At 50.4% G+C, this 23,725-nt stretch overlaps 8 protein-coding genes across 8 annotated transcripts; 4 read left to right on the top strand and 4 right to left on the bottom strand.

Moving 5' to 3' along the window:
• Nucleotides 1–3,133: 3,133 nt before the first annotated feature.
• ALT_5588 (uncharacterized protein) lies at nucleotides 3,134–6,448 on the top strand (the record flags this gene model as incomplete). The annotated part of the gene is made up of 1 exon (XM_033554645.2): nucleotides 3,134–6,448. One exon carries the CDS (start codon nucleotides 3,134–3,136, stop codon nucleotides 6,446–6,448), a length of 3,315 nt encoding a protein of 1,104 aa, XP_033410536.2.
• A 778-nt stretch (nucleotides 6,449–7,226) lies between these two features.
• Nucleotides 7,227–8,621, top strand: ALT_5589 (AHA1 family protein; the record flags this gene model as incomplete). The annotated part of the gene is made up of 4 exons (XM_033554644.1): nucleotides 7,227–7,449; nucleotides 7,509–7,591; nucleotides 7,668–8,323; nucleotides 8,501–8,621. The coding sequence occupies 4 exons, from the start codon at nucleotides 7,227–7,229 to the stop codon at nucleotides 8,619–8,621; spliced, it is 1,083 nt and encodes a 360-aa protein (XP_033410535.1).
• A 291-nt stretch (nucleotides 8,622–8,912) lies between these two features.
• Nucleotides 8,913–10,670, bottom strand: lys9 (saccharopine dehydrogenase (NADP+, L-glutamate-forming); the record flags this gene model as incomplete). The annotated part of the gene is made up of 5 exons (XM_033554643.1): nucleotides 8,913–9,008; nucleotides 9,082–9,945; nucleotides 10,013–10,299; nucleotides 10,482–10,535; nucleotides 10,619–10,670. The coding sequence occupies 5 exons, from the start codon at nucleotides 10,668–10,670 to the stop codon at nucleotides 8,913–8,915; spliced, it is 1,353 nt and encodes a 450-aa protein (XP_033410534.1).
• Nucleotides 10,671–11,026: 356 nt separating this feature from the next.
• On the bottom strand, nucleotides 11,027–12,336 carry ALT_5591 (undecaprenyl diphosphate synthase family protein; the record flags this gene model as incomplete). Its single annotated transcript, XM_033554642.2, has 2 exons — nucleotides 11,027–12,013; nucleotides 12,112–12,336. 2 exons carry the CDS (start codon nucleotides 12,334–12,336, stop codon nucleotides 11,027–11,029), a joined length of 1,212 nt encoding a protein of 403 aa, XP_033410533.1.
• Nucleotides 12,337–13,367: 1,031 nt separating this feature from the next.
• Nucleotides 13,368–15,828, bottom strand: ALT_5592 (putative glycerol-3-phosphate acyltransferase Sct1; the record flags this gene model as incomplete). The annotated part of the gene is made up of 4 exons (XM_033554641.1): nucleotides 13,368–14,561; nucleotides 14,615–14,883; nucleotides 14,947–15,541; nucleotides 15,655–15,828. 4 exons carry the CDS (start codon nucleotides 15,826–15,828, stop codon nucleotides 13,368–13,370), a joined length of 2,232 nt encoding a protein of 743 aa, XP_033410532.1.
• A 2,687-nt stretch (nucleotides 15,829–18,515) lies between these two features.
• Nucleotides 18,516–19,420, top strand: ALT_5593 (GRAM domain-containing protein; the record flags this gene model as incomplete). Its single annotated transcript, XM_033554640.1, has 3 exons — nucleotides 18,516–18,526; nucleotides 18,674–18,845; nucleotides 18,902–19,420. The coding sequence occupies 3 exons, from the start codon at nucleotides 18,516–18,518 to the stop codon at nucleotides 19,418–19,420; spliced, it is 702 nt and encodes a 233-aa protein (XP_033410531.1).
• A 540-nt stretch (nucleotides 19,421–19,960) lies between these two features.
• ALT_5594 (cytochrome b-c1 complex subunit 6 family protein) lies at nucleotides 19,961–20,768 on the top strand (the record flags this gene model as incomplete). Its single annotated transcript, XM_033554639.2, has 3 exons — nucleotides 19,961–20,267; nucleotides 20,477–20,599; nucleotides 20,704–20,768. 3 exons carry the CDS (start codon nucleotides 19,961–19,963, stop codon nucleotides 20,766–20,768), a joined length of 495 nt encoding a protein of 164 aa, XP_033410530.2.
• A 678-nt stretch (nucleotides 20,769–21,446) lies between these two features.
• Nucleotides 21,447–23,101, bottom strand: ALT_5595 (putative cell surface receptor/MFS transporter (FLVCR); the record flags this gene model as incomplete). Its single annotated transcript, XM_033554638.2, has 3 exons — nucleotides 21,447–22,310; nucleotides 22,420–22,881; nucleotides 22,955–23,101. 3 exons carry the CDS (start codon nucleotides 23,099–23,101, stop codon nucleotides 21,447–21,449), a joined length of 1,473 nt encoding a protein of 490 aa, XP_033410529.1.
• Nucleotides 23,102–23,725: the final 624 nt, after the last annotated feature.

The following is a 23,725-nucleotide window of genomic DNA, read 5'->3' on the forward strand; positions in this document are numbered from 1 at the left end:
ACATACAACCATTTTTCAAACTAGAGTCTTTGACCCCTTCTGGGAATGAAAACTCGGTTTTGCACGTCAGTCTGATGCTGCTTGCAATAACTTCATTGGTTCATTATCCAATTAGTCTTTGCAGTGTGCTAATGTTTTGATTTAGGACTAACAATCTTAGAGTAGCTCTACAAGGAGTGCCGGTTCACCTTTAGACAATGGTATGTAATGCTATTTTCCTTGAAACCCCCTCGATTTCTATCACATGATGCTTTTCGTATTTTTATACGCTGGAAATTACCGACCGAGACCTTCGGGTCGTCGACGATATCAAATGGCTATTTCTGATGATATTCCCATTCACATTTTTTGTTTATACCTGTCTGTTAGTTGGCTGTACGCTGACAGCAACTAGTTTTTGATAAACAGGATGGCTTGAGTAGTACTGGGTGCGGTGGTAAGGCTTTCCGGCTCTTTTGCAGACCCCGACATTCGATGATGAAGCGGCACTGGGCTCCGACGGCGTCCAACAGACGTCCGTTCGTGATGGATATGCCTCTTTGTGGCAGGCCTAGAAAACCTCGCCCACTGATACCTTCTCATTATGATATGGTTTACTTCGGCCTGATTCTCAGAATTATACTGATCGTCATGGTTAGCATGTAGTTACTATGATGCACAGTTGCCTGCTTGCACTCACCAAACAGGTAAATACTTAGACTTTTTCTCCAATGTCCTCCTACACTGTGATGATTCCCTAGATGACGAGTCTTATTCGAGTTATCGATGCAGACAACATTCTTTTTTTACCATTCATGCATTTCTGACAACATGTCTTCCTCGAATCTTCTTGGTCTTTGCTCCTCGTACGCAGCTAATCCTTGATAGGTCTATACATTTAGCAGCCTTGAGGCTTCACTAACTTGACGACGTATGCGAGAGAATGGAAAGAGGTGTATGTAGGCACCCAATCTCCACCACCCCCCTCACAGTGATGAATCGACATATAAAAAAGACAAGCATATGTCCAAGTCGGCTTCGCTGACCAAGACGATAATTGTCATGACTGATCAGTCGCAATGCTTTGCTCATGTCTGTTGCTCATAACTAGCGTTCGATGCTGACATGAGTGATTAGTTGTCCCTATGTGTCACCCTTCTGGGAGATGGAGTTTCGACCTTTCCAGCACCACTTGCAATCCTCTCTGACAGTACGTACCTCCCTTTTCTTTTCTTTCTGATCCCATCGTCAAATGATGATTTACTTCTATTTAATCACGACGGTCAACATAATCTTTCATTGATGACCACCGCCTGTGACAGGGCATGTATCTGACACCTTCCTTTTCATATCAATCTTTAATGTTACATCGTCACGACTGGATGCTAACATTCTTCAGTATATAACAGGTGTCGTAAAGCTTGCTCACTGCCTTAAGCTCTCACAGGTCCATCCTGCTTCCTTCTAAGCTGTTGTCTTGCGTGTTAGATCTTCGCAATACAAACATCTTTAATTTGTAGCAAGTTAGCCTTAGTGATATACTCAATGAAATAAAATCTTACTTTTATACCTCTCCGTTTCAGCTGCTTTTCATTCCTTCTTCGTAGGATGATACTGGATATCATGCCCTTTTCATCGTCCGCAGTCACTAGTGAATGAGAATGCCAATTTGTTGACGTCCCGAGGAGCATCTCACCTGGTCTGCGCTACCGCAACTTTAGTTTGTCGACAGTCAATCTTATTAGATTCTGGACAACCCTAGGTGTGATAAGGAACCTCATTTGCCCATTTATATCAATCCTGGGCGTGGAGTGACGGGGGTGTCGACCTATAAAAGCGCGCGGTTTCGTTGGGCTAAGCGCCAACACCACGCCGCGTGTGATGGGCTTCCTTAGGCTGCATCTCATGAAAGTATCAGGGCAGAGTCGCTATGCCCGATTCTGCAGACTCATGTCAGTCTTGCTCATCCTGGCCGACGGTTCCATAGGCCCTGGTCTTTGATGTTATTTTTATCTCTTTCCCCAACAGCGGATCCGACGAGTTATGCCCGTTGAACGGCCGATTCGTCTCCCCTGTGCAAGCCTCCTCCGCGGCTGGTGGCACTAAGTGTTGCAAATAATAGAAATCTGCATCTCCTTCTCGTATCCTTCCATTGACCTGTCGCATTTGGTAGGTTCCAGGGTCTGTGTTATCGCTCCAGATTTTGATCCTATTCCTGTGCGCGGATCACAGCCATGGCCTCTTGTTTCGCTCCCTTTTGATCTTCCTGCCAGTATGAATAGGTGCGCAGGCCCCTTTTGCATACTACTCTTCTCTGGGTTTTCTCGTCTCGGTCTCTAAAAAAAGGATATTTGTACTGATTGCCGGCTGTCTATAGCTGGTTGTCTCCAAGTAATGCTGGTAACGGGCCGCCGCTGAATTCATATCCTCACTCCGGCTGGCCGTCAACTCATGCCAGTACCAGCAATCAGCTGTCTCCAAATCGTCGAGAACATGCTGTGCAGCCGCCACCTATAACGACCTCGCTAGGTACTCATCAGGTTCAAGGGCTGGGGGTAGCACCGGCTCCTGGTTACGCATCCACGCCCCTCTCAACGACATCACTATCTAGTCCATTTACTCAAGCCTACTCGCCTGCGGTTGCCTCCCCTGGCGGCGCAATGTTAGGATCATCTCCCATGACGTCCAGACAGTACAATGTCCCTTATAATCCTCAGGATTGGGGGCCGGTGAGCGGTGCTGCTCTGAATTCCGGACATCCTGCATATCAACAGACGAATAGTATGCTTCGTGTCGTGTCGCATCCGCGACAGACCGCAGGTCATTCAGGTCCGTACCACCTTATTCTTCACTTCATACGCCAGTTGTGGTTTCTTTCGCAGTCAGCCCAAGGCGAACCAATGCCTGATCTGTACGTCTAATAGAGGAATCTTTATCACCGCCGCCCCCGCCTTACTCTCCTCCGAGCCAACAACAGCAGCATCGGCAGTCAAGAGAGCATGTGAATCATGACAGCTCGAATAGAGGCTCCGTGTCCCCATCTGCCGTGCCATCATACCACGTTGAACCACATGTTGAATATAGGCAACGAGCCATTCCCCGAACTCGGCCCCTATCAATGGTCAGTACAGGCGATGCAGGGCACGGAAGGCACATGTCACTTCCTCCGCCTCCTCCACTACCGCAAGGTGCTACAGGATCGAGGTCATCATCGCAGAGCCGCGTTGATACGTATGGCGATCGGGCTACCTTTGGTACGGGGCAGAGACCGTCTACCGCCGTCTCTCAGACTCAGGAGAGTCTGCGGTCTTCATCCTCGGCCAGTGAACAGTACCATATGACTCCTACTCCTCAGTTTGATAATTTCGCTCGTGCACCAGGCTCCAAAAGAGCTGTTTCCGCAGGTCCCATGGTTGGCAGTGCGAGCTCTTCTAGGGCCACGAGTCAATCTCGCAGTCATTCGCCGTCGACACATGGCTGGGAGCCAGGTATGCCGCTCCCACCACCTCCTCCGGGGCCTCCTCCTACCGCCAGGTCGCAAAGTGTGAGCGGCCTGTCAGAGACATCAGGAATGCGGAACTCGCAGATACCGACGCGAAGACGGCCGCCCCCCGTGATGGGAGCTGGTTTGGATAGCATCCCACCAACTCCCGCCGGCTGGGTTGATGAGGGGTTGGGCGAGAGCAGACACAGGCGGGATAGGGAACTCCCGAACATTGATACATCCAGCGCGGCCCTAGCTAACCGCGGGATTACTGGGTCAGAATCCAGGGATCCCACCCACACCTCTCAAAGTTCAGCCAACAGTGGTCTCTTTCGTAGCCCAGCTATTCGAGATGCAAGCGCCAAAGGTATTCGCGAGAGGCGTATCGAACGCCGAAATAGACAGAGTCAAGTTTTCGAAGACTTCAGCGCCGTCTCAAGCAGTAGCAATCCTTGGGCCGATGCTCTAGATCAAGTGAAGCCTTCCGATCTCGTCCTTGACAACTTGGACGCTAGTCATGGAAACGGGCGGCACCCCAACTCAACGAAGTTTACGCCTCGAAGCACCGCTAGCGCCGGCTCTGACGGGCAGCAACTTGGCACACGGTCCAGGGCATCCTCTACAGGTCTGTTCTCAGGCCGTTCCTCCTTTTCCACTCCCAGAGCGGAACCCAGTCCGGCAGGGCCACCTCGCACCTTTGCGCAGACTCCGCCATTCTCACCCGACAACGAGAATGTATCCCCGACATTCGCTAAGGCCGCAGCCTCGCAGGCTTTGCCACCAAAAGCTCTCCCAACGCCCCCATTGCAATCGGGTCAAGACGTGAGATCAACGGCTCGGTCGACCCCCAGTGAGGAACGTCCAGTTTCGCACATATTACACCTTCCTAACGATACTTTGCCCGCTGTGGCTCCGCTGTCTCCCCGACGCCTGGCAGCACAGCAAGGATCGTCCCTGGACTCTGTTCTCAGTCAGGATTTGGGGTTTATTCGTGATGCCATGCAAAGACACAAAGAATTCATCGAGAAGGAGGCAAGCGCTGTCAACGAGACGGAGGCCTTGAGAATCTTCGCGGATTTCGTCATTGCCGAGTCTCAGATCAGACGCGAGAGATACGGCAAAGTCTGGGACTCGGGCACTTTCGATGTTGAGGCAGCGCGCCGCAAGCTGTTTGAATTGCCGCCAAAGCCAATTGTCGAACCCCAGAACAACATTGCAGCGACTGTATCCCTTTCTCGGCAGCCTTCACGCGGGCCACGAGCAGTACCGGCATTAGACATACCTACAAACCGCCCCGAATCTGCCTGGTGGAGCAATTACAAGCCTTGCTTGTCACCCATCGCGAGCATGAGTATGAGTAACGACGAGATGAGCTCCAGGGGTCGGGCACCCAGTCGCTGGTGGGAGTCGAAAACTGGCTCAGAGAGTGAGGGCGGCGAACGAAAGGTTCAGCGATCAAAGCGAGAGTCAAAGTACATGGGAGTGCCTCGGGAGGCTATGCAATGGGCGGAAGGGCAGGAGTCTCTCGGCGCGAGTCAACAGAGCTACGGATCAAATGCAACGAGTCAACACGCCGCTTATGGAGCAGACGAATATCCGCCTGAAAAGGTCGGATGGCATGAGGAGCAAGGGCCTACTCCCTCGAACTTCCCCAGTTCTGCGCCACGTCATGGAATTGGACGGACAAGGGAAGTCCAGAAACTCGATGTCTCCAGGTTGATTACGCTGCCACCACCGTATCCAAGGCATCATCCTGCTGTCAACAACAGCCACCCGGATCTCGTTGCATACCGAACGCTGGTGCGATCAATCAGCGATCTCTCTGAAATCAAAGCAACAAGACAACGGCATCAATCCGAAGTGGAACGCTTATTAAAGAGCCATCGGGAGATAGTTGACGAAGGTCGTCGGCAGTTCAAAGCCAACATTCAAAGCCAGATCCAGCAAGGTAGTATAACCTTCGCGGAGGCCGCCGAGGCTGAAGCCGCTCTAATCGAAGAAGAAAATCGACTTGAGAGGGAACTGGTTAAGAAAGAGCTGGATACATACCAAGAGTCGGTCATGAACCCGATACATGCTATTCTAACGGACCGAATCAACCGAGCTACTACTTGCATAGACGAATTAATCGGAAAGTTGTTTGATGATGCACAGCACGAAACTCCGGACCAGACTCAAGAAGAGGGCGACGAGAAGCCGGAATTGTTGGAGAAGCTTAAACAGCTGAAATGGCTGTTCGAAGGCCGGGAAGGGTTGCATCGGGAAGCGTACGAACTTGTTGCAGATCGCGATGAGAAGTATAAAGCCGTTGTCCTGCTACCCTATAGACAAAAGGGAAACGAGGAGAAGATTCGCGAGACCAACGCCTTCTTTGCCCAAGATGCTCTTGACCGACGGGTGGCGTACGAAGCGAAAGCACTGTCCCGTCTCGAATCCTTCCTAAGTGTAATCGAGGAGAATGTGGTTAGGGGTGTCGAGGTGCAGCTGTCAGCCTTCTGGGACATTGCACCCTCTCTGCTGGCTCTGATCCAACAAATCCCGAACGACCTCCGAGGGTTTCAGATCCAGATCCCTGCCAAAGAGTTTGAAGAGAACCCGAGTTACCACGAGCACCCGTTACAGTACCTCTACACGCTCCTGTCGCACGCGGAGAAATCCAGCTATCAATTCATCGAGTCCCAAATTAATCTGTTCTGCCTGTTGCACGAAGTGAAGTCTGCTGTGATGGGAGCCAACTGTAAGCTTATGGAGGCCCAGCGTATCCGCCAGGGCGAAGCAGAGGATGCTGTGCGGCGTGAAATGCACGAATCCCGCGCAGATGAAGAGCTCGCGTTGACCAACGACCTGAAAGATAAAGTTGCTACAGTGGAGGGCCAATGGACTGAAGCTCTGGGGAGTCAGATACAGGACCTCAGAGAACGAGTGAAGACATATCTTATGAATGACAATGGCTGGGAGGAATTGGAGCAGTTGGACGAGGCATGAGGCAGGACATCTGCCCAACTTCCTCCTCATCGCTTTATCTACTACTTGTTTTGTGTTTACGAAGATACCCATATACGTTCGTTATGATATACACATGTTCATGCCCAGAAATCTCAATATTATCATCAGTCTGGTCTTTCAAAGAGGCGTCTTCGACCCGTTGATACTGTGGTGTCCACTTTCTCCTGGGCCTATATCACGTGATCGCTTGGCTTCTAGAGCTTTCCTTTTGAATCTGCTCAGCTTCGAAGTTTTTCCCACTTCTGCTGCACTCCCGACGGCAGAACTGCTGTATTAATAACCACCCCTCCCCCATAACGGTATTCCCCTCTCTGCCTCTCTAGATCAGCACATCTCCCGCAGTAAGAAAGATTAATTGATCTACGTCTTCTGCAGCGTCCTTAATTTTGGACCTAGTCTGCGTGTCACTGTGAGTAATTCTTCCACCTGTCCCTTCACCTTTTTTCCCAATTGTTTGCAAGGCCATTGGACCTTGCAATTATCTGAGACTCGCTTCATATGATGAGATATCATAGCTGGCACCAGTCAGACGGGGTGGTTATCAACCATTTCCACTGCTGATTAGCTCTGGTCTGGGAACGCTACCCGAGATCCCTGACAAGGAAGCGCTCATTTTGCATTGGAATCTTCACTCCACTCACGTCAATTGCTTGACATTTGTTGCTAATGCCATTGCTTTGCAGAACATAGTAACTCGGTTTCTCCGCCGCGAGCAAATCGTTCCCACATCAAGAACCTCCAGCTACAAAAGATCATCATGGTCCTCCATAACCCCAACAACTGGCACTGGGTGAATAAGGATGCCGCACCCTGGGCCAAAAATTATTTGAAAGAGAAGCTCCGCACGCTGTCGGCTGAGGAAGATGGCGTCTCCGTGAAGATTTCGGATCTACTGACTATGGACGGCGACGTAGACGTCAGCCAGAGAAAGGGCAAGGTCATCACTTTGTTCGATGTCAAGTTACAGCTAGAGTACGAAGGTTCGTAAGACTCTTGCGGTTTAGCTATCCCGAGAGTATCACTAATAGCTCCCCCATAGGTAAGACGAAGGACGAGGAGTCAGTTAGTGGCACCATTACTATTCCTGAGGTTGCCCACGACACGGAGGAGGATGAGTACGTTGTATGTGTCCCACCTGCCTACACCTCAGTACTGCCGGATTCGTAGTTCGAGGAGTTAACAAATGTTCTTGCTGTAGTTTGAGATCGAGAACTACTCTGATTCCGCCTCCAAGCAACCGGTGAAGGACCTCGTTCGTTCGAAGCTTGTTCCCCAAATCAGACAAGAGCTTGGCAAGCTTGCTCCCGCTTTGATCGCCGAGCACGGAAAGGACATCCAACATGCTCCTGGCGTTAACCCTTCCAGCGGTTTCGCTACACCACCCTCCTATCCCCAGACTTCCAAGAGTGCTAGCCCTGCTCCTCAGACGACGACGACCACCACCAATAAGGTCGCTGTCAACACCACCACAGTCACTGCCTCGGATGAGTTTCGGACGACCGCTGAGGAGATGTATACCACCTTCACTGATCCTCAACGGATCGCCGCTTTCACCCGTGGAGCACCTCGTCAATTTGACGGCGCACAAGTTGGTGGAAAGTTCTCTATCTTCGATGGCAATGTAAATGGAGAATTTGTCAAGCTCGACAAGCCTAAGCAGATCGTCCAGAAATGGCGCCTGGCGCAGTGGCCTGAAGGTCACTTCAGCACTCTCGAGATCAACTTCGATCAAAACGACGTTGATGCCGTCACCCAGATGCGTGTCACCTGGACCGGGGTTCCTGTCGGCCAGGAAGATGTGACCAAACAGAACTGGGACGTCTACTACGTCCGCAGCATCAAGCAGACTTTCGGGTATGTCATTCTTTCCCTGTTCCGACATCCAATTGCTTCCTTACCATTGTCCTCTCAGATCACATCCTACATCTTGGAGACAGTTGCTGATTGCTTTGCTTGTTCTTTTTATCGGTATAGGTTTGGCACTATTCTCTGATCGCATCCACCAAGTTTTGGAAACCACGTATTAAACAGTACTTGCCAATTGGGGGTTGAAGGCGTTGAAAACCGTGCCTTCAGCAGCACGCCAGAGCGTGGCTCGTTCTGGGCTGGCATGGCCTTTGGTATCTCAAACGAGGCATCTGGAGCCTTTTGATTGCAGCCCCTTTGTAATTTGGACCCTCACTCATTCACACCCATGAGGGTATAGCTCGATGAAGTTACGATAGAAAGTGACATGATCACACCAATGTACAGATGAATTAGAATGCAATTCTCGGTCTAAGTAATGCCAATTATAATCTTCATGATATAGTTCTATTTTCTTTCCAATTTCTCTACAATATCCAAATGACTTCCAAACTGGTTGACCAATTGTCAAAACTTTTTGATCGTGAACATTGTCTTCATAACCAAGAAGTCTAATGATTTCATACAAAGAGGAAGCTTAGATGGTCTTCTCGATCATCTCAATGCCGTATTCCTCCTTGAGAGTCTTGAGGAGAGGCTCGCAGATATCCCAGGTCATAGGGGCAAGGACACCCTGAATTGAAGCACACAATCAGTTAGTCTCTGCTAGTAACTCTAGAACGGGAAAAGTAATGTAGAAGACTCACCTTCTGGCTGATGGTACCATCGAGGACCAGCTTGACCGCAACACCGCAGGGGACACCGACGGTCTTGGCCATGGCGGAGTAACCGTTGGGGTCACCATACTCGACAAGCGTGCTGGTTCTGGTCTCCTTGGAGCCGTCCTTGTGCTCGATACCGAACTTGTGCTGCAGCATGACCATGTCCCGCTCGCCGGGGCCGTACTGCATCTTGCGCTCGAGAGTGGCGCAGAGAGTGTCGAGGGGGTTACCGCGGGGGGTGATCTGCTCGTCGGAGAAGAGGCCGATCCAGCGAAGGCCGGAGATGAGGCGGTCGCGCGAATCGTTGTCGGTGAAGGTGGTCTTGGAGGCGATGGCCCACTCCAGGTCCTTCTCGTCCGAGGAGGTGGCGCCGAGAATCTTCTGCGTGGCCTCCTTCCAGGTGATGGGGGAGTTGAGGAAGTCCTGGGCCTCGTCGCTGAGGAAACCAATGTCTACCAGCACCTTGATCATCTCAGGGAAGCCCTGGTAGCGCAGGGTACCACGGATGACGGTCTGGGCCTCGGGGATCTGGTAACGCTCACGGTAGGGGCAGGAGTCACGGTTGGGGTAGGCGACGAAGGCGTAGCCGGGGTAGATGTAGTAGGGCTTGGCGGTAGCCATGAGGTCGGGGCCGGCAACGCTGAACTCCTTGCCGTCCTTGTAGAATTTAGCGGCGTTTCTGAGGGCGAGGAGAACACCGCGGCTGGACCACGAGAACTTGTAACCCAGCGGGTTGTCGGAGCACTCGGGGGCAGGGAGACCACCACAGTAGGATAGGAAAGAGGTGATCTTACCACCCTCGGCGTGTACCTCGGAGATGGTCTTGACAGCGTACAGGTGGTCGATACCCTAGAAGCAGAGTCAGAAGAACGACTTAGATCCAAACAAAATAGCGCATTGTAGGTGCTGAACATACAGGGTCCAGACCAATCTCGTTCATGACTGTGATACCGGCCTTCTTGCATTCCTCGTCCAACTCCATCATGGCAGGGGACACGTATGAGGTGGTGACGACATGCTTCTTCGTGCGGATAGCGGACTTGATAACAAGGGCGTGGAAGGTGTAAGGAATCAGGGAAATAGCAAGGTCAACCTGCTCGAGAGCCTTGTCCAGAGCAGCGGCATCGTTTACATCGAGGGCAATAGCCTTGGTGTTGGGGAAGCCTTCGCAGAGCTTCTGGGCGCTCTCAAGGGTTCGGCAGGCTGCAAATCATAGCAACACTTTGTCAGTCTATGCACATCCAATCCTGTGATGCAACTGAGGTATCCAGGATACATCCATCCGACTTGATCTGTTGAAGCCAGCTGCCATTGGTGCAGTGGGGATCAAAGGTACACGCAACCTCCAAGAAGAAAGGAATAATATCAGCATAGTGTATACGTACCAACAGTGACATGCACATCAGCCTTGGTGAGAACCTCAACGGTGGGCTTGGTGACTACCAGTCTATCAGCCAAAAAAGTCCAAGTGAATGCGGGGTTCCATGTCTCCGGAGCACGATCAGGAGTAAGAGAGTCATACCGAAGCCTGAGCCCAGAAGAAGAACCTTGGAACCAGCAATTTGCTTAACCATTTTGGTGATTGATAACAATTGAATGCCAGATGGGTGAATTGAGTCCAAGACAGGAGAATCACTTGTGCTTCAACCGTTTCCTTTCCCACCACTTCCCCGCTGTCGCTCTGTGGAGTGAGTCATGTGTAGTCACGTGCGATCCATATCTGGTGATAAGAGCTGCGGTATCGGAGACTTCATATCCCCAGAATTGTTTACCTCCTACTCTTGTGATGAGGGAGATGTATTTATAGTGGTTAATATTTTAGTATCTGGAAGGCGTCTTTGACAATATATACAAATCGATACTTTGGTATAATGTGATTTCCTAGGAAAAACTCCAAACTCCCAGCTGCCCCATGCAATGGCTTCATCATTTACAAGCCCTTGACCTTTCCACTGGAATTGAGTTCGGTATCAGAAACTTCAGCGATGTCACCGTCAAAGTTTCCTTCCGCATCGGGATTCTTTTTCGACTTCGAGATCCTCCTTTGCCAGCCGAGAAGGACAGGCAGGAAATGCCACAGATCGAATTCGGGCCACAGGACATCCAGGAAGACAATCTCCGTCTCCTCATCGCACTGCCAGAGCATGAAGTCACTAAGACGTTCCACTCCAGATGTTCGGACCAGTAGATCAAGTGGGGGGTTGCCCTTGGTCAACATATGATCTGTTAGTGTCTGACGGGTGATGGTGTCCGGTGATGGAAAGACAATCTTTCCCGATTCCGATGAGTTCCCCAGCTCTGGTGCTTTCCCATTCGCCGCGTCCTGATGCCCACCGAGATGTAGGGTTGTAGAGGAGGAGAACCCGGAACCCGCTTCATAGACCTTGTCTGTACCTTCACTTCTGTCACTTGGATCTTCTTCTGGTGTTGAAGAGACGGAGGCAGATTCGATATCGCTAATTGTATCTTGTTCCACCTTCGCACTCTGTGCTTGAGCACGGATTTTGAGCGCAATTTGAGCCTCGGAAAATGGCGTTCGCGCGGATGAGTTTGAGCGGATAGATTTCAGGGGCTTGCTATAATCGGCCACAGTATCGCGAATAGCACCGGTGATCTCATCTCGTGACGTATACGGGAAACAGATGTTAAGGACACGTTCACCATTGCGGCTGGTCATTTCCACAGCTCGGTTCACCGCTTCAAGGACGTCGGGCTTCAACAAGTCTAACCGACCCAGTACTCGAACCTTTGCGCCGTAGCGATCCAAAAGATCCCCATGTTGTGCCATCTGTTGCAATTTCACTTTGGCCATATCCATCAATGCATCCACCTCGAACTTTGAGCGTTTGAAATTTTCGATACTGAACGCATATATCGTCACAACTTTCACACCACATTTGTAGCAGACTTCAAGGATCTAGAAACCATCACGAACAGTCAGTACCAGACGAACGACCGAGAACCGGGGCTTCGCTTTGGTAGCAACAGGCAAATCTTCGAAAAGGGGCGGCTTACCCTTGCCAGAGCCTCAAATCCCAGATTATGCCCCTCTACAGTCTCAATGCCATGCGATCTTGCAAATCTCCGATTCCCGTCCATAACAAATGCAATGTGCTGTGGGACCGGCCCTTGCTTGAGCGCTCCGATTAATAGCTCGCGTAGTCTGGCTATGATGAACTCGGCCGGAGGAGACGCGAGGAACCAGTTCCGGAGCTTCGATAGGTGCATTGACGTAGCCATGGTGAATCGTGTAATTGATGATTCTGTTCGAAAGATCTATAAGGAATGATCGCTGTGGCTTCAGAGCACTGGTGACGCTGGCGGAATCTTTCACTTGTCGAACGAGCGGACGGATGCCGGAGAGCGTCGACGGTCAGGAGGTTGGAACTGTCCCAAATTTCTCGACACCAAGAGAAACTGGAGTTTTGACGCTAGTCTCTCACACGGAAACGCCTCCGACTAAGTATGATATGACAGGAAGAAGGTCTTAACTCATAAGGCTGTGTCCATCAGGCTACACTATTTTCCTGCCAACGCGGAACCGAAGGTTAGTACTAAAATTGGACGCAAGCGGGCGGTGATTGATGTCGTAGGAGGCAAAATCGCCAAGCAAATGAGCAGACAGATAGCTGATCGACGGCTGTGAGCTGACAAGGAGGAATGTAGATGAATAATTAATGCCAATAATAATGAAAAAGAAGGCCAGATCATCCAGTCCGCCAAAATGGTGGGTCAAAGGGGCAATGATGTACGGAGTATGTTATCTAGGGTATTCTACCGAACATTCCTGGCCCACGTGTAAACTGTGGTTCAAACGTCGAACGTCCGAGGTCTTGGCCGGACTCTTCCGTTTATCATCAACGGCAACGGCAAAGTTATCCGCAATAGTGATAGATCTACTTCATATGCTTGTGCTTCCCACGCCCTGCAAAGCATCATATATTTAGGACCTCTTCTTTAAAAGCCTGGCAGTGATCAAGTGATTGTACCAATGTGCCCAATCCTGGCTAAGAGTCGATGACATCGATATACCGCCTGCCAGGAAGAGTATACTGGCAGTTGCTGTTTAAGAAAAGGAGGTTTTGCAGGCATCAGATAACTATCTCATTACATATATATATTCTAGCAGGTATCAGAACCTAAGCTAGCCAATACACAAGGTGTTCATTCCATGATTCATTGACATTAGTGAAAGGATCTAAACACATGCACCAACCTAGCGCTCATGTGCGGAACAGATGGCTATCGCGCTGGTCCCACATTTCCAACTTTTATAAATCTTTCCGGCTTCCTTCACTCGAAGGCGTGCCTGGACCAGAGCTGGCCATGTCCCAGCTTCCATCCTCGCTTCTCCGGCGCCTGCGTTCGCCCCGTTCGCGCATAGCGTCACGAATCTTCGAGCTGACTTCGTCAAACCCGTCTTTCGTTGTCACCTGGCTCAATGGCTTCAACTGTTGCCCTGAGGAGCCCGGTCGACCCCCAAACGAGCCACTACGGCTCCGAGAACGGCTCGAAGGCCTCGTGGAGAAAAAGCCAATGTTGGCAAGGTTGTGGAATGACTCATTGCGAGGAAGAGGCTCTCGTGTTGGAGATTCCACCTCCGTATCTGTTGCGCCAGTTCTTCTGATTTCAGGCACGGCTGCATGATCAACCTCTGTCTTTCCGGCTGGTCGGCGGTCTTCACGGAAGGGATCCGTGACGATCCTTGCGGCATCAAAGTCTGGGAATAACTCTGGGCCCAGAGTATTTATAACTTCAGTGACTTGTTGAGCAAGTGCAGCGCGTCTTTCGCGCAGCTTCACAAGAGTATTGGCTGAGGAAGGATTCAAAGATAGCACCAATGGTCTCAAAGATTTCACGATATCCATGCCCACCTCGCCGATGCGAAGCGCAGCGAAAGTAATGGTTGGGAATAAGATCATCCCGATAGGCACGATCAACCACAAAGGCATCCAGTCAGGAACAAGCCCCTGGATACGGTTGTGGTACGCCCACCAGGTGAAGGCTGCAGTGTAGAATGCATACACTGCGGGGGCGAAAGCAAGGGCGACGAGTAGCTTCCAGGTTGCCATGACATCACGTCCTTGAAGTTTCACGGTAGATGCGGCCAGTGCTTCTTGCGACTTCTTCTTGGAGATGTATTTCGTTGCAATGAAAACAGGCGCGAATAGAATCAAGCCAGGCAGTGTCCCGATGGTCAGGAGAGCTAACTTGCCCAGACGATAGATCAAGGTGGCAATGACCTGAATCCACGAGAATTTCGCATACTCTACCTGATGATCACGGATCCCTAGAAGACGGAGTTGCTTGTTGTAGTCGGCGACGCCCTTTCTGAGATGAATAACACGAGGGTCATCCTTAAAGTGGGTATAACCTTTAACAAGGCGGCGGTTGAGCTCGACTACCATGGGAAGCGGGAGGTTTTTTCCCTTGGTGTTATATAGGCGACGAGCGGCTTGAATTACCTAGAAACATGTCAGTCACAAATTCCATGGTCCGAAAGGGCGAGTTCACCAACCATCAAAGTCTCATAATCAGGACTAGTTACAGTTACAGATACAAGACCCTGATAAATGGTGTCGAGCAGTGCGCCGACGGCTTCTCTTCTTTCACCTCGTTTGAACTGATCTACCACCTCCCTTGGTACCTCTATAGGGTTACCAAACTCAATCACGGCCCTTGAACGGAATTTATGAGCGTGGAAATAGTTCATTCCGCATGGAACGATCTTCAAGCCACAGTCCGGATTGTCCGCCAGAGTACCCAGCGCCATCAATGCCACACCAGCTAGAGTTCAATCAGCCGAGGTTCCCGCGAGTAATGAGGGGAATCGAAGGGAAAGAGCTATACCTTTCAATGGAAGTAGGTTCGGCCTGTCATGGCTGCCACCTTCTGGAAAGATACCCACACAGCCACCTGCGTTGAGTCGGCCGAATACTGCTTGGTAGACGGCCGTCTGATCGACGTGAGGTGATACTTTGAATTTGGATCCTTGAAAGTCGGCGTCTTTGGCGGAGCCGTCCCCGGTGAATGTTCCATCATCAGCGATATCATGACGTCCCGTGAGCTGGAAAAGTGCGTCCTTGGCTTTGAACGGTTTCTTGAGTATCAATTCTTCTGGACCGCGGATTTCAGCGATGGTAGCACTGTGCGAAGTACCATTGATGGTAGGAAGAGAGATTGTGCCTTCCTTTTCAAACTCAGGCCCATCAAAGTTGGTCCCCACCCCTCGCAAAAGAGTCGGCTGGTTAACAGGATCAGGCAAATATATAGTTCCAACACCAGGTTTCACATTATCCATCGCTCGAGCCACCGGGACAGTTCCTATTCCCCTAGCCAACAATCCGATGAATTTGCGCTTGAAGGATTTCTCTGCAATGAGCCATGAAATGCGACGGTGGGCTTCATTACGCAACACTCGCATCAGAATCAACGAATCGACAAACTATCATAGGGTTGCAAAGGTCAGCGACTGGAAGATATAACCAGTAGGAGCATGAAGCAAGCACTACAACCGAAGATGGATACATATGTAGGGAAACATGAACAGAAACCAACCTGATTCGCATGAGGCGCTGCAACGAGGATCAAGGGACCCCTCCGAGGGATCTTCCAAGAACCGCGGGGATGAACTTCCCGGAAGAACAGGTCAATTAGCACCGAGAATGACCATAAGACCAAATCATATAGCCACCCAATTAGAGGGGGGATATATGGTTGTTTCGTCCCCATGATACCGTAGAATATATCGAAATGCCCTTGAGCCGATCGTCCCTCTTTGCACCTAGCTGCGGCGATGGCTCAAGGCCGAGGAAACAATGTGAATCTTTGATGGACCAGTCTCTCGAGATAGATCTCGGTCGCTGTCTTATCTCGAAATGATGAAGCCGGAAGTACGCGTCGATGCGACCGAACCAGACATGCGCCTTCAAGACTCAAACCACCTTGATCGAACTTATCTTAGTCAATTCCTGCGATTTTGAGTATAAGAGCTGTGAAGTCTTACTCTCTTTAGTTAACGTCTTGAAATCAGAAGCTTAGGGGGGAAAAAAGCTGAAAAGTAGCTATGTAGCGAGCAAATACTACCCATGTGACACTGCTTGGCTTAAATAATAATGTCATAGAGCACCTTTTTAATTATAGTGGGGGAGCACAGGAGGTCCCAAAAACCTGCGGTTTCGCCGTTTGTGCACGGACTGCACACCGGATTGGTTGAAAATACAACGACGCTTCTAGAACTGCGACTACACAATCACCTCTTAATTAAGTATAGAGGTCGATACTACCTAGATAATGCATCTATCTGCTAATGTCTCAGGAGACAGTATTAGCTGCATCATGTTGCACTAGTTGCACTGCAGAACTTTTGTTCAGCCGAGTTTCCCCTTTCCTATCGTCCTTACACGACATCTATTCGGTCCAACCTTACTGTATCAACCAGAATCATCAGGGCCGTCTAATAGTTGATAACTATCACTTATGACATACCGTCAGGCTCATTAGGTACCACTTGGCCCTTTTCTTCAGTAGCACGAGACCTGGAGCTGCCAGCAAGTGTCCATGGGTCTGATGATCTGGTCCTAAACTCAATCTTGCGGGGAGTTCTTCTTTTGATAGATATGGGCAAGGTCCAGATCTTTTACAGCGGTGCCAATCAGTCGGTAATCGGAGAGGATTGATCATTTAACAATCTCCTGAGATTGCTCGCTGTGGATCAGTAGGACCTGGAGACTATCTGAGGAGATGTTTGCTACTTGCCACATTCTTCGCAGACAACTAATGATTTCATAGGTATGCGCGAGTCTCTTGGCAAAGACATGGCAGATATAATTGTCGCTTTTTGAATTTGTTGAACCTCAGCTACAAAGCCCTGATGCGCTGCTTGCTTGCTCATGTTAGCGCTGTGGCTTGGTGGAAAAATTATACATAGGATACACTGACGTCGTCGTTATAGCAACCTTAGCTGTCAGAAAGCACCGTCAGCGGTGCTATAGACGCTGCAAAAGCCCATACAAGGACTGCTCAGAATGGCACCTTCAGCTATATATAATGATTAAGTCTCCTCATTCACCTGGGTTCGTGACCGGTGTCGGTGCTGTCTTCTCACCCCCAAGGCAAAGACTTCAAAAACAAAACCATGAGCAGTGTATAGCCACACGTCAGGGTTCACTGAAAGTCGATGTCCTCCTACCGATGCTCACATACAGCTAAGCTTCGAGGTTCGCGTCCGCCTGATAGACACTACTCCCGGGACTCTTCTATTTCGGCAGCTTCAGTCCTGTTCATTGTTTTATCGGCACCATGGCCGGGCCTGACATAGCCCCGTGCCGCGCTGCGATCGGACTACTTTAGAAATACCAGCCATGGAGTGAAGCATTTTGGGTGATATTAGGCAAGCTGCAAAGGCAGCCTTAACCTCAAAAGTCCAAATGACCCGCGCCTCGATGAAGAGGATCCCTTTTCTGAGGAAACCGGACAAACAGTACATCTACTGCCTTCCTGACACGAGAGGTATGTATGTTCTTATATTGGGTGATCGCGGCGAACGTGCGCAGTAGCTGTGTTTTCGAGCAAACAATTCTTATGTGCAGTCCTCCGCGATAGAGGAGAAATACGTCATCTACCTTGTAATAAGATAGCGTAACGTTTATTCCGCGGATTTAGGAGAAAATAGTGCAGTGACTTGATACTACATAAATCTGATGAATAGGTGTTAATGAGTCTGAGGTAAGGAGCATCAAGGAGGAATAATAAGTTAGTGTTGGGAATGCGCTCCTCAAACGGCTTGCGTCGGTAATCCTGGTGGATACAGCAAGAAAGTTCTCGCAGCAGCCTCCATTGTTTCAGTGTTTGCCATCCCGAGAAGGCACCCAGGTCGTAAGTGTCCATATGATGCGAGGTCAGAGACAAAGTCCCAAGGCAAAGGCTTTCGGATTTATGCTCTATCTTGTCTGCTCATAAACGCCTAATACATACCATACTGCCGCTTTTAGGACCAATTTCAGTGTCCTCAATCTCCCCGCTCAGAGAGCTGCCCCACGCTACGGAGTACATAGCGAGTATATAGTGCGGATCGTCGCGAATATCACGCAGCTACGAGTCCAAACTACTGGCTTTATCGCCGTTGACATTACTTTGGTTATTCCCAAACACGGCGACAGATTTTGCTAGAAAATATCCGAAGGTGAAGACTTTACCATTACTCTAACTAGCTGCAGCATTCACACAGCGTGAGCCGCTAGCAAGGCTGTTAAACTGGACTTTCGACCAACAGGTCCGACATCTGGTCCGCATCTGTTTCTACTTTATGAAGAGTCATTCAATAAGTCGACACCAAGTCTACCGATAATAGCGCCTGAGCCTAAGCGCGAGCGCATACATCGACACTTTTACTGGAATATTGGAGCCGACCAGGCAAGATGTCAATAAAGTATGTGGAGCGACCCTAGGTTCAGCCGCCGTCTCTTCATTGTTATGCATAGTACCTGCATCGCTAGTCATTTTGTCACAATTATTCTGCCTTCACCCTGATTGCCTTTGAAATGCATTGAGACATCTCTGACGTGGGACTGTACAGCTGGGTGATGCTCCATGACCGTGAAGGATTTGTCAAGCTTCCAAATGAGCAGTTGATATACACCTCTCCACCGCGCACGAGTGTCTCTCTGCAACCGCTCAGTTCGTACACGGGCAATGATTCAATATCCGTGCAGAGCAGTGCCGGCCAGATCTATCTTACCAATCAACGGGTCAGAAGACTCTTTTCATCATTTTCTCCTCGAGAGTCTGCTAACATCAATGATAGGTTGTCTATATTCCTTCCCAGAAGTCAAAAGACTTTCAATCATTTTCGGCTCCGCTTCTCAATGTACATGACTCGCACGTTACTGCACCATTTTTCGGTCCAAATCAGTGGATAGCCCTTGTCCAACCCGTGTCTGGAGGAGGGATTCCCCCGTCATTGCCAGCCGTTCAACTGAAGGTAACATTCAAAGAAGGAGGCGCGTTCGACTTCCACAATAACTTTGAGAGACTCAAGGAGCGTATGCAACAGGCACTTGAGCTCTCACAAGAAAGCGGCCGAGGATCGGGAAACGTTGATCTCTCTACAATCCACCTGGAAGAGCTGCCCGCCTACACGGGGCCACAGGGTGATATGACTGGAGTTCACTCTCATGACCAAGGTTTATCTTCAGACTCGTACAGTCGCCAGGACGGTGCAGGGACAGAAGCCGAACCATTGGATCCACCGCCGGGCTACGAAGAAGTTCAGCAACAGAGTGTTGCCAACGAACTCGAAGACAGGCTACGCCGTGCCAGTTGACGCCGGGTGGAGGAGATTCTGATAATTCTAGACATTGGACTATCTTGCTTACAAATTCTCCGTCTTCACGACTGTTTCCTTTGCTTCAGCTTTTCGTCAGAGGTTTTCCCATTACATTATGAGATATCTTCAGGTTTAATGTACAATAATAGGGGAATTAATCACTCATCGCGATAAGCTTAGAAAAAAAAAAAAGGGGCTCAAGTCCGGAAAACTATTCGCCAGGAATTCACTTCTCTGTATGAATAATCCATCGAGCCGTACAGATAGTGTGAGCTGTAGAGACAGGAAGAATGAGTACTTCGTAGTTTATTAAACGACACAGGTACAGAGGCATCCCTCCCGAAGCGTTGGCCAATCACGTGTGCGACAATTCGACCTCTCCCGGCGCCGGGGTGTTCCGATTTTCTTGGACGGTCGGAGCCAAAGCTTCGTAAAACCACCATCCTCATCAAATCTCGCTCGTTGCTGCCATTGCACCCCCACACTCTCGACTCCAGACCCTCCATTCTCGTCAATTGATACTTTCACACGGTCAGGATGGGTCTCGCCGACTTTTTCTCCGATATGATCTCCTCCCTGAGCTTCCCCGAGGCTCAGGCTGAGGCTCCCGCCGAGACCGTCGAGCAGACCAGCCAGGAGGCTGAATCCGAGAACAAGTCCGACGTGAGCGAGGAGAAGACCGAGGGAGAGAGCACCGAGAGCACGGAGGAATCTGGTGAGGAGACTCCTGCTGAGGAGTCTTCCGAGGACAGCCAGGAAGAGCCCCAGGAGGAAGAGGAGCCCGAGGAGGAGGAGGAAGAGGAAGAAGAGGAGGCTGTGGACATCAAGCCCAAGCTTGAGGAGGGTGAGTCACTCATTGTCGACCTGGAGTTTCCCTTTGGCCCATCCACGGCGTTGGGTCGCTTTGTTGCGTATTCATGGTAGTGAATACGCACGCATTAGATCTCCGGTTGTCCGCCTCATCGTAGGATTGTCTGGACAGCGGCGCAAAGACCCATTTCTATTTACTCATACAGCATGTTATGTGATACTTACTGACAATATCATAAACAGACTGCGCCAACGGTCCCCAGTGCGCCCCCTACAAGCACCACTACGATGAGTGCGTTGAGCGCGTAACTCGGCAGGAGGAGGACCCTGACCACAAGGGCCCCAAGGAGGACTGTGTTGAGGAGTGTAAGTGACTCCATCGGCATATCTGAGATTGGGCTAGCATGGTTGGCCTTGAAGATGCGTTCGTCAGATTCCGACTAACTAATGATGGCTTTGCCTATTAACAGTCTTCCACCTCGCCCACTGCGCCACCAACTGCGCTGCCCCCAAGCTCTGGAAGGCTCTCAAATAAGCGCTTCGCCCTCGGACTGACTCCTGCTGTTCTTTTTCAGCATTCAACGACAAGCGAAACCCACAGTGCCACGTTGGTTATCTGATCGGATAGAAGAAGAGCTGGGAGGGGTTGAATAGAAGTACATGATGATGGCCGGCATAATTGAATGTCAGCCTGCCGATATAGAATCCGGCACTGGAAGAGCACGGGGCGTCCTTGACCGGTTTATATGCTGGAAATGGAACGGTCCTATCATTCTGCTGTCGGCCTTGTTATGTTACGGTATGGAGGATGGTAAAAATGGCATCCTTTGCCTGTATGTACAGATAGCTGGTCTCCGCCTGTTTGAAACTGTGCTTTTGCATTCTGCTTTGTTTTAGAATCAATGTTTCCGCTTTGCTTAGACTTGTGGTGCTCTCCCTCTCCGTGGCCTGGTGGCTGTAGATTGGTCTTCCATGTTTGCATGTACATTGAGTACTCAACAGCGGACTTCGACGTTAAATTTCACCTCAACTGGGATGTGAGAAGGCATTAAACTTACGCAAGATCATTTATTGATAAATATCACAAAAAATTTTACAGTCAAAAAGGAAGCACTGCATAAGACGAGTAAGGAAAACACCTGAGGATAACTGAACCAGATCGCGCAAAGCAATCCCTGACACTACTCGTTATCCGAGAGCCTTCGGATCATCCTCAAGATGAGTATTTAGGCGCCAGCTTCGGCTTGTCAGAAGCAGGATCCAGTCCGGTATTGTGGTTCTCATCACCTACGCGCACGCCCGCACTGGCCGCCTCGCGGCCCCGGAAAACAGTATCTTCCAAGGGGACGCCACGATCGACATCCAACCGGCGGCGGCGGACATCCCGCCCAAACAGCCCGATGCAGATTGGGAACGGCGCCGCAACGGCTGCCACAACGGCCGAGAAAATCAAGGCGTTTCTCATGTTCTGGGGCGGCGAGGCGTTGTTCGAGGCTTTCAGGGCGTCCTGGATGAGGATGAACGCCGCGCCGAGGAGCTGGCCCCCTGTCCAGCAGATGGTGCTTCCTATCTCCGGTGAGAAGGGGTACGTGATTTCTACGAGGTACTCGAGCACGACGGGGAGGAGGCCGAAGGACGATGCGCCGAGGAGGGCGCAGACGACGTATGCAGGGGCGATGCCTGCGGGACTGGACGGGGCGAAGATGAGGGCGATGTAACAGATGGCGACGATGGGGACCAGGATCCGGATGGCGCCGAGGTAGTGCTTGAAGCGGTCGGTGATGGGAGAGATGATGGCCGAACTGATGAGGCCGACGATGATGAGGATGCCGCCTGCGATGCCGGCGTCTGTTTCGGAGAAGCCGTAGGGTTCGAGAATCTGGTTCAGGAGGGAGGAGATGCTGTTGAAGAAGCCCACGTAGACGGAGAAGGGGATCAGGATGAGCCAGAACTCGAGGGTTTTGAGCAGCTGAATGAGCGCCGGCCGGAGGGGTGTTTTAGTGCCCGCTGATGAAGCACTTGGGGGCGTCGGGGGTGCGGCTGGAATGAAGAATGATGGGATTGACGCGACGGTTGCCTGTCAAATTATGGGTGCGATCAGTATTGCTGCTGATATGGGTTGTTCTACCATGACTGGCACTGCGTAACAATTCACTCTTGCTGAGGGGGATCGGCGATGCACCTACAATGATCGATATGTACAGAACCATATCTGGAACCTGCTCGGGGGTTGTCGCCCAGAACGAATCAATCAACTGCCCCAAGGCTGCCCCCAATGGATTGGCCAAAGTTGCAACGGCCGTTGCGCTAATGCGCCCTTGATCGGAAAACCAAAGATCGCTGTACCTTGTCGGCGCACTCAAGCAGAATGGTTGCGCGAGACCAATGAGGATCTGTCCAAACATGGCCACACCAAAGATGCCTCCCTGGGCTTTCGTTCCGGCATATCGAATCCAGTTGCCCACGAGCAGGAGTGTGGCGGTAGTGATGATGGCAGGTTTGGGACCGCCTTTGTTAAGAGTGAAGATGACAACTGGACTGGCGACGCAAAAGGCAAAGAGAAAGCCTGTGCTCATCCAATTGATGGCGCTTTCCGAGACACCAAAATGCTGCGATGAGGTGGTGGATATAGAAGAAAAGGTGAGCCACTGAGTTCCTCAGGATCGTGCAAACATTAGCCAAATTCTGGTTCTGCGTCTGTTGTTAGAAAAGCACACTTACGTCCCAGCTGACGACAATATTCAGCAAAACCAGTTGAGCCAGGCCCCAAAATCGTCGTTTATACACCTTGTACACAGTCACCGTAGAAAACGGGTCTGGTGATAGAATACCATCTTGGGAATCGGCTGCGGAGTGACCTGCGGGCATCTTGGATGCTTGCGACACAGACAGGTCGACTGGAATACCATGACTCCAGGCGGCAGAGGATGGGGCAGAAGGTATCTATTAATGCAACGAGGAGAAGAGCGAGACCTTGCCAGACGAAGAGAGTTGTCACTGGCCGTCCACATGCTGTTTAATATCAGTTAGTTGCTTTAGTTCGTCGACATCCTTGTCGGTAGTGAACCCCAACGTTATCTATGAAAGAGTAAGTCTCATTTCCTCCGCTAAGCAGTAATCCTTTGATCCCTTGGTTTTCTTGTTGGGCTTCTTCCGAGGCTCCTAACTTTAGTACGTAGTTACATATGGATAGTGAACGTGAGTCCGAGTCAAAAGGCAGACCAGATAAAGTGATCATGAGGGCGCGTGCGATCGACTGTGGGGTAAGTAGGCTAGATACGGAGTCCTCCGGAGCTACTCGTGGATTAGATATTATGCTCCGCTTGCAATCATCATACTGCCAATCGGTTGGGTTAGTACCATAGCACCACTGTTTCATCTACGGAGTAATTTCGAACTGTTCACTATAATAATTAAAAGTGTGGTGGCATCCCAGACCTAGGTAGACTAGCCTAAGGAGAATATATCCTGGATGCTGGCTATACTATCTAC

Source organism: Aspergillus lentulus (genome assembly GCF_001445615.1).
Source record: "Aspergillus lentulus DNA, contig: Alt09, strain: IFM 54703, whole genome shotgun sequence".
Classification (NCBI taxonomy): Eukaryota; Fungi; Ascomycota; class Eurotiomycetes; order Eurotiales; family Aspergillaceae; genus Aspergillus; species Aspergillus lentulus.